The sequence below is a fragment of the Colletotrichum fructicola genome, assembly GCF_000319635.2.
Source record: "Colletotrichum fructicola Nara gc5 chromosome Unknown KSG_Nara_v1_contig03, whole genome shotgun sequence".
NCBI classification, from domain to species: domain Eukaryota; kingdom Fungi; phylum Ascomycota; class Sordariomycetes; order Glomerellales; family Glomerellaceae; genus Colletotrichum; species Colletotrichum fructicola.
Genome location: NW_027094053.1, coordinates 794,562 through 814,515, shown reverse-complemented (window position 1 = coordinate 814,515; position 19,954 = coordinate 794,562). Strand labels below are relative to the sequence as shown.

General features: G+C 52.2%; 7 protein-coding genes across 7 annotated transcripts; 5 read left to right on the top strand and 2 right to left on the bottom strand.

Annotated features, from left to right (window-relative positions):
• Window positions 1-27: 27 nt before the first annotated feature.
• gloA-1 (Lactoylglutathione lyase) lies at window positions 28-696 on the bottom strand (the record flags this gene model as incomplete). The annotated part of the gene is made up of 1 exon (XM_032030929.1): window positions 28-696. One exon carries the CDS (start codon window positions 694-696, stop codon window positions 28-30), a length of 669 nt encoding a protein of 222 aa, XP_031892917.1.
• A 3,512-nt stretch (window positions 697-4,208) lies between these two features.
• Window positions 4,209-5,251, top strand: CGGC5_v005008 (uncharacterized protein; the record flags this gene model as incomplete). The annotated part of the gene is made up of 3 exons (XM_032030918.1): window positions 4,209-4,901; window positions 4,962-5,033; window positions 5,180-5,251. 3 exons carry the CDS (start codon window positions 4,209-4,211, stop codon window positions 5,249-5,251), a joined length of 837 nt encoding a protein of 278 aa, XP_031892915.1.
• A 2,358-nt stretch (window positions 5,252-7,609) lies between these two features.
• On the bottom strand, window positions 7,610-9,515 carry CGGC5_v005007 (Lactose permease; the record flags this gene model as incomplete). The annotated part of the gene is made up of 7 exons (XM_032030907.1): window positions 7,610-7,747; window positions 7,798-7,988; window positions 8,049-8,362; window positions 8,411-8,674; window positions 8,730-8,804; window positions 8,864-9,242; window positions 9,302-9,515. 7 exons carry the CDS (start codon window positions 9,513-9,515, stop codon window positions 7,610-7,612), a joined length of 1,575 nt encoding a protein of 524 aa, XP_031893454.1.
• A 652-nt stretch (window positions 9,516-10,167) lies between these two features.
• CGGC5_v005006 (uncharacterized protein) lies at window positions 10,168-11,660 on the top strand (the record flags this gene model as incomplete). Its single annotated transcript, XM_032030896.1, has 3 exons — window positions 10,168-10,499; window positions 10,557-10,763; window positions 10,829-11,660. The coding sequence occupies 3 exons, from the start codon at window positions 10,168-10,170 to the stop codon at window positions 11,658-11,660; spliced, it is 1,371 nt and encodes a 456-aa protein (XP_031892920.1).
• A 1,822-nt stretch (window positions 11,661-13,482) lies between these two features.
• Window positions 13,483-14,214, top strand: CGGC5_v005005 (uncharacterized protein; the record flags this gene model as incomplete). Its single annotated transcript, XM_032030884.1, has 1 exon — window positions 13,483-14,214. The coding sequence occupies one exon, from the start codon at window positions 13,483-13,485 to the stop codon at window positions 14,212-14,214; it is 732 nt and encodes a 243-aa protein (XP_031893049.1).
• A 1,461-nt stretch (window positions 14,215-15,675) lies between these two features.
• On the top strand, window positions 15,676-17,130 carry CGGC5_v005004 (uncharacterized protein; the record flags this gene model as incomplete). The annotated part of the gene is made up of 1 exon (XM_032030873.1): window positions 15,676-17,130. One exon carries the CDS (start codon window positions 15,676-15,678, stop codon window positions 17,128-17,130), a length of 1,455 nt encoding a protein of 484 aa, XP_031892918.1.
• Window positions 17,131-17,688: 558 nt separating this feature from the next.
• Window positions 17,689-19,212, top strand: CGGC5_v005003 (uncharacterized protein; the record flags this gene model as incomplete). Its single annotated transcript, XM_032030862.1, has 1 exon — window positions 17,689-19,212. The coding sequence occupies one exon, from the start codon at window positions 17,689-17,691 to the stop codon at window positions 19,210-19,212; it is 1,524 nt and encodes a 507-aa protein (XP_031892919.1).
• Window positions 19,213-19,954: the final 742 nt, after the last annotated feature.

The following is a 19,954-nucleotide window of genomic DNA, read 5'->3' as shown; positions in this document are numbered from 1 at the left end:
TAGGATATGAGAACAATCTGACTGGTCCTAAATCTGGGGCTGGAACTCAACAATATTGCCGTCCGGGTCCGCCACCATCAAATGCCGAGGCATAGCCTTAAGAATTGCGTCATTCTCTACCTTCGTCAGGTTCAACAACCCGAATGCTCGGGCACGGGGTTTTGGAAGGGTTTGTGGCAACTCTCCAGCTTTGCGTATAATCGTCACATTATTATCCCTCATTCTCTTTTGCGTCGCGGCAACATCAGGGACAACAAAGTCCAAATGCGAGAGAGTCCCACCCGGTTCTCGCCTGCCAGCTTGATTGCTTCGATACACTAATTCGATGAGACCTTCGATGTTACTTCGTTGCCGGTAGAGTTCCGAACTCGGTTGCCATCCGGTTCCGTTTCTGCCGCCATGGCTGTAGCCGAGATAGACGATGCCAAACCATTCAGTCGCCTCGATATGGTGAATGACTCGCATGCCAAGAATACGAGTGTAGAAGTCGAGACTGACTTCGAGATCGTTGACCAGTAGCGAGATGTGATTCATCGTGTAGGCGGCGGTTGCATGGTCTGGGACAACATCCTCCCCGTAGGAGAACCGAGGATAGGTCTCGTTGCTACTCGTCGGGGGAGTTGTGCATGATCTTCCGAGGCTAAATGTTTCGGCCAAGATCACGAGAGAGAGGAAGTTGAAAGTCGGTAGGCGCATGCTCGGGAGCGTCCTCTCGGAATGTAGTGAGCGTGAAAGCCAATGTCGAGGGCCTGCCAGGATACAATAGATGTAAGAAAGTTGGCGTTCATTGAATTTGGTTCTCGCCTCGTTCCTTTTGAAGGGTTTCAATAAGATGCCATGGCCGAGGCGAAGTATATCTCTCAGCGGTGTGTTCTTGCAGTCTCTGGCGGTCAACGGGCACGATTGAAACCTGTCCAGTAAGAGTCAGCTTGTAGAAGCCATCGCATGCTGTGTCACCCTTTGGATGCAGGTCCAGATCGGGTTTGTTGTAGCACCTCTCGTATTCAGCTCGCAAACAGACATTTGGCCATGACCCTTACCCCTAATTCATGTATGCTATCCTTCCGCACAAAACGTAGGTAAAGCTGCGCCGTGTGCCGTGGACATGGGATCAAGTGAATGGCCAGCCGCATGTTTGTCCTGACTGTACGCAAAGCAAACTCCCCCTTCGAATCTCGCTTGTCTACGTGGCATGTTCAATTCGCATTATTCCTGCCACGTATCAGAGTGTACTAACTAGGCCTGTCACAGTAGGAGATACTTCGTCCCCAAAGACGCCCATACAATGTATCTGTTCCTGTCAAGCCGAGTCATGGCGCCCTGTTGAGATCGTGTGTCTCCGCCAAGCGCCGGACGATAAGAGCTGTAGATGTTTCAGCGTAGCTCCAAACGGCTGAATTCTGGACGTTCGGTCTTTGAATGTTGTCGTGTCTCACCAACTACATCTAGCGCCCGCTCGCATCTATGTTACGACAACGCGGGCAGCAACAACTGTGAATGTCGGATACTGAGACCCGGCCAGCCCGTAGAACTCATCCGTCGCGTCCTTCGGATGTGTCCCCGCGGTCCGCTCGTTTGGTACTATCCACGGTATTTGTCCTGTAGACCAAGAAGGTTTCGTGCATCGCATGAACCTGCAGAGGACTGACACGGGTAGCACCTCCGCATGTTGAATAGTTGATGTGAAGTCCTCGGCAGTTACGCTCTTCTGTAGCGTTACTTGAGACCATATTTATCGGAGAGAACACCGATCTGACTACTGATTGATCATTAGTATGAATACCTTAGTCACAGGTGGGAGCCGGAATCTTCGTGGTGCCTACTACGAGATTCAAACTATGGGCGAGAATCATCTGTTGCTAAGACTACATGACACAAGCTAGTCAGACTAAACATGAGTGAGCCATTCCAAGACGGTCATATGTTCGCGAACCGCTTTCGGCGCTGCCGCGTCCCCCAGGAGTTTGCCGTAGCTCAATACATCCGAACTACAACTTCACGCATTTTTGCCACCTCCAACCGATGCAACTGACAACGGCGATCCACACCTGTTAGCATCCGATCCGACGATACTGCGAAGGATTCGCCTCTTCGACTTCCGAGCTGAAGTCGCGATTTGCTGATAGCACAGCCTACATTCTTTAAGTCGTTGAAGACATAGACTAACGGCGGTATCCGATGGTTTAGTCGATGTTGAGCAGAACTCAAAGCACGGGGCCACCGAAGCTAGGATGACAGGCCCGGCAAAGTACCCGGAACCAGTTCGAAAGACGAGAAACTCTGAAGCTGCATCCGCGGAAAACCCGACTGTTCTATGGACTATCCCGGTGGAATGCCACGGGCAACAACTCAACATGGGCTCATTGCACGACAAACCCGCAGCTACTAATGCCTTCTAATCAGTAATTCTCTACAGAGGCGCTTCGAATTCCCTCAAAAGAGTCATGGGAATTGGAAGAATACTGTTCCCTTCGTGCGAAATCTCTAGTAATCGGACGAGCCTAAAAGCTTATGTCCAGATTGGGTTCTATCGCGTGCTTCTTGAATGGCTGATGGAAGGGACCCATGCAGGCACATGATGTGTGTACCACTATGCTACGCAGTAATAGCGGGAATGGTACCGGATAACGTTCATGTAGGAACAGACAGCCTGGCCGGTAGACAAGCCATCCGAATGACCACGGGCACGCCGTTAATACGTTGGAGGCTGTGTAATAATAGCAAACTTCGCATCTTGCATACAAGATAGATCTCCTGTCATGAGGGTTGCAGAAGTGTTGAGTGGAAGATTTCAGGGCACGGTGAGTCGAAACGAAACCAAAGGCAGTGCCGGCCAGACTTTTAGGAGACGACGCAGGGTGGTTTCGCACCCTATTCCCGTTAGCCTCCTTCGTAGCCTGAGATCTATCGTACTTCAGGGGAAACTAAAATTTCGGGCGAGATCCGGCCTTCTAGAATGCAGTCCACGTGGGAGGACGCCTAGACCGTAAATAATTGCCACCGTCAGCATACTACATGCTTAACGGGCGCAATTGTGGATTTGGCCAAGACCATACGATGTTTCTGTTGCAAGTGTTAAGAGTCTAATATGATCGGTCGATCGTTTAATCACGTGGGGAATTTCCCCAGACTGATCAACGTCTGACTCTCACTTGGCAGAAGAAATTATCCGAACGGCTAAGACTGTCATCCTCAATTACCATGGGGAAATGGAACCGGGGAAGTTGAAGGCTCATGATGATTTCTCATCAAAGTCGAGCGGCTATATGACTAACCGCTGCCTCGGTTACGGTCTCGCGTTGCTGTGCATCCTGAGACCGTTGCGGAGAAGAACCATGAGGCAGTCAAAATGCTGGAACCGCGTATGCTAGGATCGCTGGTAGGGCCAGGCAGAGTCCAACAGTTCGTAAAGGCGTACGGGAATCGACCGCGACTGGCGGAAGGGAAGGGCACGGCCGTTTCTCCAACTCGTGGCATCACGTCGTGCTCGGACATTTTGAAGCTGCACAGAGTTCAACCTGTACGAGTGAACCAATGAAATACTTTGAATGGTGCCGCCCCTTGCACAACTCTGCAGGATTGACCCTGCTCCAACAAGCCGTCGCAGCTCTTAGCAGAGTGAGTTAGTCAGTCCGGTCCGCGGGTCGCCGAGCTGATGAGAGCCCGTCCCGTCAACACATACTTTAGCCTGGAACGCTTTGGAACGGGGATGGAACATGCACATTTCTCTGCCTACTCAGACATGTTCCCATAGGCTGAGATGGTACACCACCAGAAGCCGAACTCTAATCATCGAAAATTATGAAAGATCAGCTGTTTACCAGTGCGCTGCTTGTGAAGCGCAACTCGGCGGCGCGGGATGTTTGCCGATGGTCCTCCGAAGAGGAAGGAAACGTTCATGTCCCCCCACAGGAGTCGCTGAATCAATTCTGCTGCCCTTGACTCGACCGTATCTCATTGTCCGACCGGGATGAGGGATCTTGGCACCGGAGAATAGAGGATGTGCCGTTAGCTCCCCCATCCATAGCTTGTCAACTTGAGCTGGGGTATATCTCGGACTCTGATCTCCTCTTATATCGCCCACAAGTCCGCCTTACCCCCGGAGCTGAGCAATTCGTCATATAACCCCACCGGCAGCCCGCCCACGATTGCCGGATGACATCGTCACGCAGCTGCGCAACGCCGCCTACCAATTCAACATTGCGGAGATGAACGAGTCGATAGACCATTACGACTCGGATAACTCGCCTTACTCGATTCGCCCATTGCCTCCGGTCCTTCGTCATGGCCTCGCCGCCGTGGCGGCGATGGGGTTCTTCTCCTTCTTCACCAGTCTCGGCTTATTAACGTTCTTGACGTACAAGCTGATAACATGGCACAACGGGCCACCGAGGGAAGAAAAGAAGGATCCTATAGCAAAGGTCGAATCGCCACCGCCGACGGAGGCTGCTTTTATCATCCCGAATGAGTGGTCGGCATCCCAGCAAGAGTTATCAGAGAAGCCGACGAAAGAGACATGGATACAACGAGCGATCAACGAGCCGCCAAACCAGTTTTTGGTACTAATCTTCAACCTTCTACTGGCCGACATACAGCAGGCATTGGCTTTCTTGTTGAACGTGGAGTGGCTTACAAGAAATGCGATTGAGGTGGGAACGAAAACTTGCTGGACGCAAGGATGGTTTATCTCGACAGGCGACCTCGCCTCCTCTGTCTTCATCACGGCTATCGCCATGCATACATACATATCGATCGTCAGAGCAAAGATGCTGCCAACATGGGCATTTCATACCGCCATTGTCATGATGTGGGGTTTCGTGTACGGCACCGGAATCCTCGGCGTGATTGTCACGGAGAACGGCAAGAATGACGGCGGCTTGTACGTTAGAGCAGGGGCATGGGTAAGTTATTAGACCAAGACCGAAACCGAGTCAGGGGACTACATGCTAACATGGTCACAGTGCTGGATCAACTCGAAGTATCAGGACATCCGACTCACCTTACACTATCTATGGATCTTCATTTCTTTGATTGTTACTACAATTATTTACTTCATAATCTTTCTTCATCTACAAAAAGTGGCGCGACGGAGCGGCGGGGTTGTTCCTTGTTGTGGCTCTCCCGCACCCGAGCCAGCTTGCTGCGGCTCATCGACATGCGGAGAAACATCAACCTGCAGTGGAACGACCTGTGTTGGATCGCAATCTGGAAGAGCATCATCTTGCAGGAGCGGAAGCACCTCAACAAGTAACAACAGTACACGAATGTCACGGATGCAAAGTTTTCGAATCGTATGCCTCACCACAATTCTTAGACGACTACCAGGTATTCCAGATTACGCCCGGCAGCACACCTTTTTACTATATCCCCTGGTGTACGTCGTATGTACTACCCCGCTAGCTGCAGGGCGTCTTGCCTCCATGGCAGGGCATGAGGTATCCTTGGGCTACTTTTGCTTTGCAGGAGCAATGATCGCCTGTAATGGCTGGCTGGACGTGGTCCTATACTCGTCTACGCGAAGGTCGATTGTCTTCGCTTGTGACGGTCCACCTTCCCAGGAGACTGGTCTGGAAACCTTTTCCTTCATGTGTTCCCAGCCTCCAAAGTTCGGTAACACCACTATTGTGGTTGGCGGCATTGACCGCCCAAGGCAGAGACGACGCGATAAATGGAGCGAGAAGATTGCCCTGAAAGGCACAAAATCAGGCAGTCTCAAAGGCCTCGGAGTTGACGCAAACACAAGCACAGACAGCATGAGAGGATTTGGTATGGGAGACGGCTCGGTTATGGGAATGGCTATTCAGTGCGAAACGGTCACGACGGTATCTGTGGAGGTCAATAAGACCCCGCAGGTCACACGACCAAAGCTTGCGGCGTTAGGCAGGAAAGGGAGTGACGCGAGTTCATTCAGTGCGACATCTACGGCCATGTCATCAAGGTCTTCTGGGATTTAAGTCGGTGGTGACTACGGACTCATAGAAGCTCACAGGAGCTTGACGCCAGGCAGCATTTGGGAGACGGTTTACGAATGATTAGAGCTTCATGACTGGGGAACGGACCACACGGCCTTGTCAGCTTCTCTGAAAGCTGGTCATCATGTCATGACATATACCCTGAATAGGCATTTACTGTACATACTAGGAATGGAGCATTTGACTTGGACTATCATTTACAGACTCATCATGAGCTTCAATGAAGTGACTCTGCCGTTCAGCCTGGTGTTGTACGCTCAGCCCTCGGTCCTATCCGAGCCGCACACAAGGTTCGCAATCTCAAACCTGATGACAGGTCGGGGAGGCTTGACTCGGCGACCTCCTTCGGCCGTCTGGCCAGAAATGGTAGAACTCTAAATGAAGTTGCCCAGTTGCGACCACGAGGGCAAGGCCGCTCTAACCGATGGGCAGGATTTCGTTCCGCGACCCATGTTGGCTAACTACCATGGCACCCCGCCAATCCACGGAGCGGAACCTACGCAAGGGACCCTAACCGAACCCTTCCAGGAACGAGGGACACACACATGGCCAAGAAGTTTGTTTGCCAATTGCGAAGCTCCGAAACTATCGGCGTTTGGAGGAAGCGGGCGATCATTGGCCACAGAGTCCGTTCTTTCGAGAGAAAGTTGCTGCTCTGGTTTCAAATATCTCCATTCTTAAATTCAGTCTCGTTCTCGTCATTAAGTCTCGACGGACTCACAAAGGCCGCAATAACCCCGACAGGCTTGGCGCTCATCTGTTCAATCATCTGATACTCCTTCCAATAGTAAATCGTACTACGAGTTCCTGAAACATTGATTGATCCTTAATAGCTGGTGTAAAGTCATAGTTCAGAGGGCGTATCCAATCGTGAAATGTCTTCAACATAGGAAACAGGTCGCCAGTCAAGATGCCCCTTCGCACAGGCAAAGACATCTTCGCTCTATGTGACGATGCCATCTTGGAACGTGCAGAAACTCTATGGCCCAGACCCAGACAAACGGTAGAGACGATCTATGAGATCTGAGTTCGTGCCACCGGCTGTCTCGTCTTCAGGCTAAAAGAGTGAACGGGATGGTTCGTTGTCGGACAAAGACGCCGTTGGTAGATATTTTACAACAGGATGGAAACATCCGCCAGCTGCCATTCTGAGTTCATCAATCCCATGGTCGTTATGTTTGAGGCTGTGCTGTGGTGTTTTCAATATGAGTTGGCCAACGTCTTGGCATTGTGATGGCCGGCCAAGATGCTTTTTGGTTCAAAGGGGCTTATTGCACTTGACACTGCCTACGAGCGGCTAGTCATAGATGCGCCGTTACAATGTCTTGGCATCTCAACTTGTAGTGTGTAAGAACAAAGCCCCCCACGTCCATAATTAACCCAATTGAGATTTTACAGTGGTCATTTCCGCGGGGTATGACTCTGTGCGCAGAGCCTGTCCCATGGATGAGTTCTACGGGGGCAAAATCCCACGGGAGCTATGGTTGAAATTCCATGGGACTCACACAAGGCACGGAAGTGAGGAACAATTGCACCATGCATTATTGACTCGATTTGAACTATGCTGGTTGGGTAAAATGTGGAATGGGTATTTGGGTATCTTCCACGCCATTCAACTCCGCAACAAACCATGCAAATTACTGCCTCTCCCTCGTTTCAACAGCGACATCCTTCTTCTCATCGAGCATCTCATCGGCCACGGCATTGATTCTGCCAAGCTGAGCATCCTTTCCATCGAAGAGCAGAGAAATCTGCTCCAAGCTGGGTCCCTTGGTCTTCGGGGAGTTAGCATCGGCTCCCACACGGTTAATGGGCTCATCCTTACCTCGGGGAAGAACAGGTACACGACCACGAACTGCACAAGAATCCAGCCAACATAGAAGAAGTAAAACTTCCACGACATGGCCGCAATGCCGACAGGGTTGACATAGGTATTGAAGGCCCCGCAAATACCCGCAACCAGACTGAACATGGCCATGCCCTTGGCGCGGATGTGGTAAGGCAGGATCTCGACGACTAAGCGGCGTTAGCAACTCCTCATCCCGCATGCCTGGTCCTTGGCTTTCGCGTGCTTACTGTAGAGCATCTGGGCTCCCGTCCACCCCAGGTTGTGGACACCGCTGTAGAGGTAGATGAATGCAACTGTAGTGTAGCTCGCATGGCGGTTCCCGGTCTCGACGTATGCTCCCGTGGTGGCAGTGATAACAGCAAAGACAACCCACATGAGGGCCATGCTGATCAACATCAATGGCCTGCGACCGACTCGCGCAGGCAAGAAGGCAAAGGCGAATGAGCATGCGAAACTGAACATCTGCGAGGTTGCCGTGATGAGGGTCGTCTCAATCTGTTTGCTGATGCCAGCGCTCTTGAGCATGCTGCCGAGGTAGTACCTGTGCATTGTGAGCTATGGGTCCATCCCAGCGGCTCGGTTGACTCACGAGACCAGACCGTTGCCTGACCACTGCTTGCAGATACCGCACCAGATAATGATGAACGAACGGTAGCGGTTACCCTTGGTCGCGAATAGTGCCTTAAGATGGAAGGGGTTCTTGTTCTGAGTCATTTCGGCTTCAATCGTCTCCTTGATCTCATTGTACTCGTGCTGAACAACAGCATCGTTGGGGTCGCCGGCGCCGTGGTACTTGGTCAGGATGTCCAACGCAGTCTGCTCTTTGCCTTTGCTGCAGAGCCATCTTGGCGACCTATGTCCAAAGGTTAACCACACCGAGTCAAGAGCAGATTTCTTGGCGAACCTACTCGGGGAGGAAAAAGAGGCCGATCAAAACCATCGCGCTTGGGCCGGCCTGTACAACTGTCGGCGCGCGCCACGCCCTATTTGCTCATGTTAGCAGCCGCTGATAACTCGGTATGTCGTACACCATAATACGCACCAAGAGTCTGGGATGCGGAAGCTGCCAAAGGCAACCCATGCAGCCAAGATGGCTCCGACGGAGTAGGTTGTGGAACTGAGTGCCGTGGCCGTGGCGCGGTGCGCCGGGTATGCCAGCTCGGTCATTAGAATAGTTGAAACGGTGCTGCAAATGACGCCGCCCATGCCAAGGAGAAGACGACCAGCGATGAATGCCCCAACATTCATAGTCGCCGCGCAGATCACGGCACCGACGATGCAGAGGATACATCCCACCGCGATAGCGATACGACGACCCGTCCGGTCAGAAAGAACCGGGATCAACAGGACACCCATAATGTTGCCAACCCAGTAAGACGCGCTGAGAGCTCCGAGGAGGCTGTCGCGAGGGTGGTTGAAGTCTGTTGTTGAGTATGTCAGTTGTGTTGGACTAGGAACCAGTACAGTTTCGGCAACGAACCATCTTGCCATTGGTTGATTTGTTGCAAGTTGTTGATGAGACTGCCATCAAAGCCGTGCGCGACGTCTCCCCAGAGCAGGAAGAACAGGCCAAAGTTGAGCGGCCTCAGCCCAGAGTCCTTGAGCCAAGAGACCGTCTTGGTGTTGGTGGGCGTGGTGGCCTCCAACGCCTGACGGTCGTCATTGTTGTTGATCTTCTTGTCCTTCCAGACCATCTTCTGTTTATTCTTCTTCTTCTGCCTCTTGAACTCTCAAAGAAGGATGAGCAAACGCAACCCTGCAAAGCAACAGCTCAAACTTCGGACGTATCTCGATGTTTATAACCAATTTGCACAATGTAACATTCCGCTCATCATTACCGCCTGAACGGCTCGGCTCCCCAAAGTCTTGTTTGCTCAGTTTCTCGGACGGGCCCCGTTTCCAGCCTCCCCCGATGCGCCTCATTGGGCAGAACAAAGAAGCACATGCCTGCAAACGCGGGGGAACTGGAGAAAACGGGGGGAAACCTGCGGGGATGGCATGGTTCGACGGCCTCGACCTAGCCGGACCAACAGGCTGCTCAGCACGCACTAACTCATGCCAGGTAGGATCGGGCGTCGTCAGAACCGCCGGGTCATACAAATGTGTCGGCGGTCGGGGCAAGCTTCGGGAGGCGGGAGCGGCGTCGGCACATCGGGGGAATCGTCGCGCGGCCATCCGTCCATTTCCTTTGGCTCGGCCCCCTCTTCCCCGAACCAAGGAGTAGGGGTTTCCGTACGTCACTGTGGTGAAAATGGAGGGGTGCTCGCGGGCCTCTACACGCGGGGTTCCCATTCCCATGTTGCGCATATTTGACTTTGGGAAATCTGCTGATCGGCTTTAGAGAAGATGGTATCCCAACTGAAACTTTTGTCACAGTCGGAGCTAGCGCTCGACGCGCGTAGAGAGCACCGAATCAATGCAAACTCTTTCCAACAGGATGCGCTGACAACCTTCAACGGATGGCAGTATACCTGCTTCTACAGGCACAAAGACGCGACGAGTAATGCTCTGTTCGTCAGCTTGGCGCGGCGAGCCATCAAGGATACACTCGGCGATTGGGAGACATTGACCTTTGAGGACTATGAGCAGACGGCGGATGATGGACACAACACCATCTCGATAGGTGTATGCGAGGGGGATGGCACAATCCACGTTGCCTTTGACCACCACTGTGATCCGTGAGTTTCTCGATCACACGATCTCATAAACGGCAACGCTGATAATATTGTATTCAGATTGCACTTTCGCATGTCAGTACCAGGCGTCGCGACGAGCCCAGAGACACACAAGTGGGGAGCATCGCTGTTCAGCCCAACACACAATCAACTGCCGGGATACACGCGCACCGGCCAATTGGCGATTGAAAAGATCTTCCTGGAAACGACGTACCCTCGCTTCATTCGCGTCGACAATGATCTCTTGTTGAGCTATCGCATCGGCATGTGAGTTGAGATTCCCAATCTCGCGAAGATGAAACCTGCAGCTGATGCGGACGCACGAAATGCAGAGCCGGTGCAGGCTCCGACCACCTCTTCAAGTACAGCAGCAAGGACCGATCCTACTCCTACATTGGCCAATTTCTCACCGGCGTCAAGAACAACCCATACATCAACGGCATTTCTTATGCCAACGGCCGCGTGCACGTGTCTGGGACATACCGGGGGTTCGTATGGTACGAGGGCGTCGACGACCCGGAAGCGCGCCTGCACACGGTGCAAGCCGGACCAAACGGTCCAGAGAACAACTACAGCCTCTTCTACGTATCGAGCGATGATCTCGGCAAGACCTTCAACAACAGCAGAGGCGAGCGGCTGGCGAATCTCGAGGTCGGCGAGACGGTCTTCCCAGACGCAGATGGCCTGATCGTGTTCGACATCCCGCAGAACAGTGGTATCCTGAACCAGGAGGCCCAGGCAGCCGACGAGGACGGCGGGTTCCACGCCCTGAACCGCGAAAACGAAGTCTGGATGCACTACTACCGCAGTCCCGAGGGCCAATGGAGCAGGCACGCGTTGCCTGACGCGCTGCCGACGCGGACGGGGGCCCGGGGAGATGTCATCGCTTTACCCGGGAAAAGGACGGTGGTGTTTGCTCTGCCGGGCAATCGAGATAACAAACTCACGGTTGTGGGCGCCCGGCTGCCTGAGACTGCGGCGGCGGATGATGCGACGGTGCGGTTGGAGTATCGATGCCTGTGGCAGGGGGATGGGTTTTTCGGGGAGCCGCAGCTCGAGACATTTGTGTCTGGGTCAAGGCAGGTGGTTTCAATATACACGCGAACCGAGGAGAAGCAAAGAAAGGTTGTGGTGTTGGATTTTGCGCTGGAGGATGGCCTGTGAAGCGGCCATGGCCCGGGGATTAAGGTGCTTCAGACAAACGAGACAGCGGGCAGATGCAGGGTAATGCGCGTGGAATTGCATTATTTGATTGGTTTAATGAAACATACATTCGCTACACGCAACATGACGTCACATGATAAAGAAGAAACTCCGGACTCAAGTTTGGACATTGTTTGTTTGCCGGAAAAGCGCAAACGGTGCGAAGCGGTGTGCTATCTGTTATCTAAAGGAAGCATAGCCAGAAGCAAAATCCGCTATTGTGGCTGTTCTAGCGAGACATGGGAGGAGATCGTCATGTCAGGGGTCTTGTTGAAAACTTTTTCCCTCACATGCCAACAACGCTCATTGACTGAAGTCAAATGGCTTTGCAGAGGCAGCCCAAAGCCCTGACCATCTTTTTAATGAAGCTTCATCTCATCTTGCAGATGGACGAACGATTCGAATCTGTAGATTCGTATGCATGTCAATCAACATTCGATGCAGACAGAATCTCGACATCGGGCACTCACATCTTCTCCAACGTGACGTGCTTCAAAGACCCAGAGAAAAGAACAACTCATTGGCAGAGACATCACCAGCCGCAAAATCGGCAGACACCTCAGTGCCCAATGGCCAAAAATGCGGCCGATGTGCTTTCCAGTCTCGTCGCGGAGAAATCCCATGCCACTCAACTGGCCAGCGCAGTGCCCATCTTCACACACTTCACCACCAATAACACCACACAAACCATCCGATCCTTGTAAAGCACGGCTCGGCCGCTGTCCAGCCACCGGGAGTTCCAGCAGCCCTGATAGGCCGGGTTCGTGAGCCCATCCCGCGGTCGAGGGCCTCTCCCCGTCTTCTCTCTCCAACTCCCCTGGTCACCCCCGGCACGTCGTCCGGGATTTGCTTTTGGGCCCCTCCGCCAATGCGGCGCTACTGTGCCTAACCTCGTGTTGGACACCTGACATGGCCTAGTCAGGGCCAATTATAGCGCAAAAGCGGCCAATCCAGAGCCCCTGGCAGCCCTAAAGTCCGCTTCTTGGTGTTTTCCAGCGAATTTTCCCTCCCCCTGGTCTTCACTGTGCCACAGCGAGCGATGGAGTGATGCCTCCACGTCTTTTTTGCTTTACCCCGGTAGGTTGCCTGACAATGGAAGAAGAAGAAGCATCTGGCCTCCGACTATCGTGGCCAACGGCCGGATCACCACAGAGACAGCTGGCCATTCGTCTTTCTGCGTGCCCCAGCCATCCCGAATCCCACTCCAAGAGGGCATGCTTACGTCTTCATGCCCATGTTTGCCCTCTAAGAAGGCCTCTCGCTTCAGCCTCCCAAGCCCGTATCCGAACTCTGCCTTCCTCTCCGGGGTGGCTTTCGCGGACTCGACGGCGGTCCCCATACGGGGAGGGGAAGGGGTTCCCTCTCGCCTACGCCAAGCGTGGCAGAACAGTATGGCGTGCAGAAAGAAGCATCACCTGCAGCCCGTGAAATAATACGGTGAGTGCCGCGTTCCTGCGCGGTCAGGAGACTAAAGAGACGTGGGTACTGCACGGAGTAAGCTTGGGGTTCTGCATCCCAATCAATTTTTTAAATAGAATTACCGCCTTTTTGGCTTGTTGCTTGTTACCCCATATACAAGAACCCGAGCCATCCCACCCGCCCGCGAGAAGGGATCGTACACCTTTTTTCGTGACTCAACTATCATCAACCCACACAACCACGCTCGCTCGCGTCCAGCCCGGCCGTCATATCTGTCGAATTCCATGGCCACTTTACGTTCGTTATAATAACTAAACACTTATATCCGTCACTCGCTATATATCCCAATCACTTGGGAAGAAACATGAAGATCCCGCACGTCCCGAGAAACGACGTGGTAAAGATCGGCACCGATCCCGTCGCCGTTGACTTTTCCGGAAACACCGCCGCCTCCACCCCGAGCACCAAGACCCTCATCATCGTCTCGGCCGTCCTCGGCTCTCTCATCCTCACCGTCGCGGCCGTCTCTATTTACCTCGTCGTCACCCGCGCCCGCCGGAAGAAGCAGCTCGCGCACGAGTACAACACAGCCATCCTCCGCAACCCGAACCTCACCTGGGAGGAGTATGCCCGCCGGACGAAGCTCAGCCATTCAAGAATTTTGTTGGAGGAGGAGCTGCAGCGGAGCATCATGATCCGCAAGTCGTTACAGAGCCGGACGGACGTCTCTACCGTAACTCCCGTGTCGCCGCCCGCCCGCACAAGGTCACGCACCTGGCACGCGAGGACCAGCTCAAGGACGAGTGTTGAAGATGAAGAGGAGGGAGAAGGATTGTTGATGTCTCTACGCGGAGACTGGACTGAGCATGAGGCAAGAGTCGAGAAGACGTGGCAGATCCTGCACAAGAAGTACCCCACACGGCGGGTTACACTGCCGGTTGAGGAGGACGCCGGACCGGTCCGCCCGCCGACGATACGACTTAAAACCCCGCCTTTGCTGTCTCACCCGGTGTTCCGGGGATGGAATGGGGAGAGCGAGATGAAGCATTCAAGCTTGCCGACCGAGCTGGCGAAGATCAAGCCGGCTCAGATCTGATGAGGTGATGAGAAGTAATGTTTCCATGTTTATAATAATGTCTATAACGCGTCGATGAATGGGGGTTCTGGCTTAGTCCCAGCCCAGCGTGGCGTTCAGGTACAGGTATATATGGTTGGTTAGCGTCATGAAGGCATTCTGTGTTGGGTTTCCATCGTTTCCTGGGAGTTCAATGGTTACTAGATACCTAGCATAATTCAATCTCTTCGTCAATAATGCTGAGCCTTTTCCCCTGAGAAAGAATTAAGGGATGCTGACGCGGCCCGTTTTGGCTGGTTACTGTAACAGTTAGTCATCGGCGTCTCAGCAGGGTCGATTGATTGTAGTGAGGCCATCACCATCAGGAATACAATAAGTCGACAGTGATTCATCCTCAATCACTCTTGCTCAGTTTGTCAGATCTTCAAATTTTCTGAGGTCTGACGTATCTCCAGGGGTGCTTTACGTGTGGTAGTTCAATCACGCTGATGTCAGCCATGGGTCAGCGGTTTTATCAGTGGTACACGAGCTCTACTCGCCTAACAGATCATTTATCTGAGACCTCAACTCCATTACGAAGCCAGTCGTATCCCTCATCGCTAGTATAAAGATTTTTGAGCCACCGCTGTTAGATTATGACAGACAAAAGTGGTAATATCATGATGAATGACTGACATTCTGCAGCTGAACAAAGGGCTTAGTGGGTAAGAGATCTAACGCAGTCTCAAAATCAACCCCTGTTCATTTCATTCACATGAAGCACAGGTGCCTAGTGTGTCTATTATCAAAGGAGACCGTCTGTTTTTCCTGTGCTACAGCGGCTACTTTCCCTGTAGTCATACTCTACTAACCGTACTGTCGTCGTTGCTTCTGTCCTAACCGTTACATACCTTATACTATTATAGTTCCAATACTATGATTATAGCTATCCCTCATCGTTGTACTCATCGTCGTCCTCATTATCGTTATCGCTACTGTCGTTTTTGATACGAGTAATCAAATACATGGGAAGTATAGCCGCACGGACACAGGGGAATTAGATGGTCTCTATCAAAGAACATAACACCACCGACGGAAGCACGATGAATCTGTCAGAATGACAAGGGACAATACATGTAATCCTGGAAGTTGATAGAAGTCGCGATGATGAAGGAATAATTACAGTAACGGTGGCAACAATGCCAGCGTTATCCACGAAAAGATAAATCACAAAGAAAATGGATGGCAGATGCGAAGAACATCATGGAATGACTTGATAATATGTTCCCGACACGGACGGAATGTGGAAGGGTGAATGGCTCGGTCACTCTCCCTCCATATTTCACCTTCTGGGTGCCCCAACTTCAGCATTCGGCAGATGTCCGTCTGCTATTCTGAAGTCTTCCCACTTTCACTGGTGTATCAGAACTCCTTCTCGTTTTCCTTAATCTACTTCGGACTCGCCGCGTCACTCGACGATAACGACGACGACGCGCCACCACCATGGAGAAACTACCACAAGAGATCATTGACCAGATTATCGACTACTCACCTTGGTTGACCGGGCGCCGTCGTGCTCCGACGTTCGCGACGGTTTCCAAGCGATTCCAACTCTCCATCGAGCGGCATACTTTCAGGGAAATTGACATCAATCATGTCGAACTGGAGCGTTTCGCAGACCTTTTCACCCACCCGCACCGCCGCAATGTTCTCAAGCATCTCGGGTTTAAGATCAAACTTCTGCTTTGTCAGAAATACCCCGAAGCAACCGAGAGAGAGGCCAACAACAAAGTCGCGACAAATGCCATTCTCAATCTTTTGAAATGCTTGTGTCGCTGGGAAAAGAACTGCAACATCGGCTTATTCATCACAGCTCGTCCTTATCAACTAGGATTTTCTGGCACCAAGCTTGATTATCAGTACGACTATCTCGAAATCCTTTACCCGGAGCAGCTGCCCCCAGTCGACTGCATCTGGTGGCTTTTGTTGAATAACCCGGAGTCTCGCAAAAAACCGGGTTTCCGCGAATTCTCACCATTGTCGTATTTGGCACTAGCAACCAAACTTCCCTGTCTCAAAGGCACCTTTCTGAGTTACACCGAGCCTGGCGAATTCTTGGCCTTCCGTCAGAGCTTGCGAGAGAATTTGGTTCAAGCCATCAGCAAGGCACCTTCAATGGCCAAGGTTTACTTTAACATCGACGGACCTGACTACACCGGTCACGACCCGCCGAGCCTGGTGCCAAGCCAGCAAGAAGACTCGCTTTCTCTTGCTCTACGCCGGTTAGCTGACAGCGTCAAAAGATTTCGATACAGTGGTCCGTTGGATCCTTGTTTCTTTTGGCCTAGTAGTCTCGCGAGAATCCCACAGCCGTTCTGGGAGAATGTCACTTACATCTTCATCACGCTCAATCCTGTAGCCCCCTCTGGAACGTGGTACTTCCGCAACGGCCCCCAGAAGGGCCAGGAAGCTTTCGCTCTTCATCTCAAAGATCAGAGTCCTCCTGGCTATGGGACAGAAGAACAGACCGTTTCGGCCCTTGCATTCCTAGGGGAATTGACCAAGAAGATGAAGCCAGAAGTTGCAAAACGGAATTTTCAACGAATGAAAGCACCTGAACGATTCGATGTGAACCCCGACACGGTCATGCCGCTGCTCAGATCAGTCACCAGAGCCATCGCCCAGATGAGATCCTTGCAGATCTTTAAGCTACGAGATGCCGATAGCCTCAGCACGTGGTATTCGACGAACTCCTTGAAAGTGGAATACTACCTCCCGGGTGTGCTGGACCGAGAGTACAGAGAAGAACTAGATGGGCTTCCCTTGGGCAAGCCCCGAGTCCTACTGCGTGCCCGGGGCCTGGCAGAGTCTGGATGCTGTGCAAGTGAACTAGAAGATATGTTCCGGAAGGTCTCAATCGCAAACCACCACCAGGAAGCGATTGTCACATGGATCTAGCGCACCATTTCGTCATATTTGATAAAATATCAGCTGCAGTAACGACCTTCCACATTGCAATTCTCTTGGTACCAAGTCTTGGCTCGGAAAGCAATGAATCTCTAACAGCATTGCCAAAATTGGGAACCATGAGGAAGAAGGAAAACAGACCAGGAATTGAAATGATTGATGTGCACAAAGCAAATGTATTATTATTATTCCAAACCACAGTCAGATCTCTTTACACTCAATCAACAAAGGTTGTTCCCTTGTCTACTGAGTCTACCAAGACATGCTGTTTATCCGGTGGTGATAACTCTGCAAGTGACCTCCTCATTTGTTTGCTAAACAGGCTGCCCCCTTTTGCATGCCGTTTGTCACCGCCTACACACTTGTTGGCATTTTTCTGGGTCATGCATGCATGTTCCCGCATAAGAAATGGGAGCCTGCCACAGCTTGTTCAAGTATTTCACCAGCCCTCCCCCGACACAAACTTCCACCTTCCAATATCCACGCTTTCCTGTCAGGTTTCCTCTTGGCTTCTGTCAAACTTCACCACACCACGTCCTCTCGCCCACCATGGATCGACTTCCGCAGGAGATCGTCGACGGCATCATCAGTCACCGTTTCAAAAACGACATCATCCACCCATACAGACCCAAGCTTCGGCTTATTTCCCGGTTTGCAACGGTCTCTCGCAAATTCCAGCGTGCCATCGAGCGCCTCCTCTTCCGCACCATCGAGATCAGCAACCTCGAGGACGATATCCAAAAGTTTGAGTCGATGTTCTCCGCGAGCCCCTACCGTCGCAACTTCGTCAAGCGTGTCACATTGCGCATTCAGCTGGACGAATACCTCCAGCGTATCATCAAGCACCCATACAAGGCCCTCGACATGGACCAAGCAGGCCGTGAGGCGTCCAGAGCGGTCTCGGAGACGCTCCTCATCCTCTCGGCTTGGACGGATCGCCAAGCCATCCGCCTGACCATCAACTGCCAGACGTGGGGAAAGGTCGTGCCGGGAGGCATGCCTGTCAAGGGCCAACACCGCCGTCGCGAATTTACGGTCATCGAGCTGCCGGATCTTGACACGCTGCCGGTGGCGCCGTGCATCCGTTCCCTCGAGACGACCTGCATTGATGCCTCTCCGCAGGTACACCCTTCCAGCATCCTCGCCATCGCCAAGGCGTGCCCGAAGCTTGATGACCTCATTCTCGCCCATGCCGACCCGGACGGCTATAATGATTTTGAGTTCCTCGACAAATATGAGCACCCCGACTCTGAGATCGCGTTCCAGCTTCCGACCCACAACTTCGCCAAGGTCTACATAGACCCCTCGGCCTGCTTCAAGCTCGAGCAGCTGCTAGACTTCGTGACCGAAAGATACCACGCAAACTTCTGCTCCACGATGCACGGCCTGCTCAACAATTTCGCAAAACTGGATTACCGTGGCATCCTGGAGCAGTCCTTCTTCTGGCCTTACGATTCCTCGGAGCAGCCTGCACCCTTCTGGCAGGACGTGACCTACATGTGCCTCCAGTTCGAGCCGGTCAAACTGTCCGGAGAGTGGTACTTCGAGACCGGCCGCCAGATAGGCCAGTGTCCCGTGCAGTTTCGGCGGACTCCGGAGGAAGACGTCATGATGCCCTTGATTGAGGCGATGTGCAAGGCCTTGGATCAGATGCCCAGTCTGAAGACCTTTCAGATGTCCTGTGACGTGAACCAGATGAGTCGCGGCGGGTACTGGCGGCTTTCGTACGCGGCGCCCGGGGTTCCGTCCAACTTCGACAAGCATGTCGAGATCCCGCCCAACATGTCTCGCGTGTCCGGCAGCAGTGAGAGCGCGGTTTACCACGATGCCAACCTGGGAAGTGGCCATAATGATGGTTCGAAGAGCAGTGGCAATGGTACTGAAGCGAGCAAGTCGTCTCAAGGCACCGACGACAGCTCACTGGATCATGTCAGCTCGTTTCCGAGATGGTTGCTTGATGTTGGAGACTGGAAGCCCTCCGCGGAGATTCTGGAGGCTCTGCAACGGGTGGGAAAAGGGATTCATGGGCAGGATGCTTTGATCTCGTTCGTCCCTTTCGGCATGTTCTGGTAGATGAGAAGGAGCAGTGTTGTTGGTCACCCGAACTTCGGCTCTAAGCCCGAAGTTCATACGTGTACACTTAAGTTAGTCGACAATGAATCCGCAATCATAACTGTTATGTCAGATCGCTGTCTGATTTCCGGGCAATTTGGATGTCCGGGAGAAGATTTTTGCTATGCGGGCAGTGTGCCAGTGTCTCCCATGACTTTGATCCTAGAAAGCCTAATACCTCCATGACTCCATGAGGACGATGACAGTAGAGAGAATAATAGACGACGACGTCAACCGATGATAATAGAGCTAACGACGACGGCAAAAAAAGAAAAAAAAGAAAAAAAAAGAAAAAAAAGAAAAAAAAAGGAAAAAAAGAAAAAAAAAGGAAAAAAAGAAAAAAAAGGAAAAAAAAGAAAAAAAAGGAAAAAAAGGAAAAAAAGGAAACAAATAGCAACGACAATAGCGGCGATGAAAGTGATTACATTACATAGGACCTTTAATGGCTTTAAAGTAACATACATCTATTAGGGGTTCTCAGGACGATGTACGGATTACACGTATACAGACTTCGCGGATAGCTAACTGAGCCACCTTTCGTTTGAATCGTCATTCCTGCTGTCCTTGTCGCCTTTTTCAGAACCACAGAAATGGCCTCTTCTCCGCCTTAGAAAGAACACGTAAACCACAATCTTCTAAAGCTTTTCTCACCATCTCTACGCCACTGGTTCCCTCTACTGCCACTTCTCGCAACTTGGGGTAG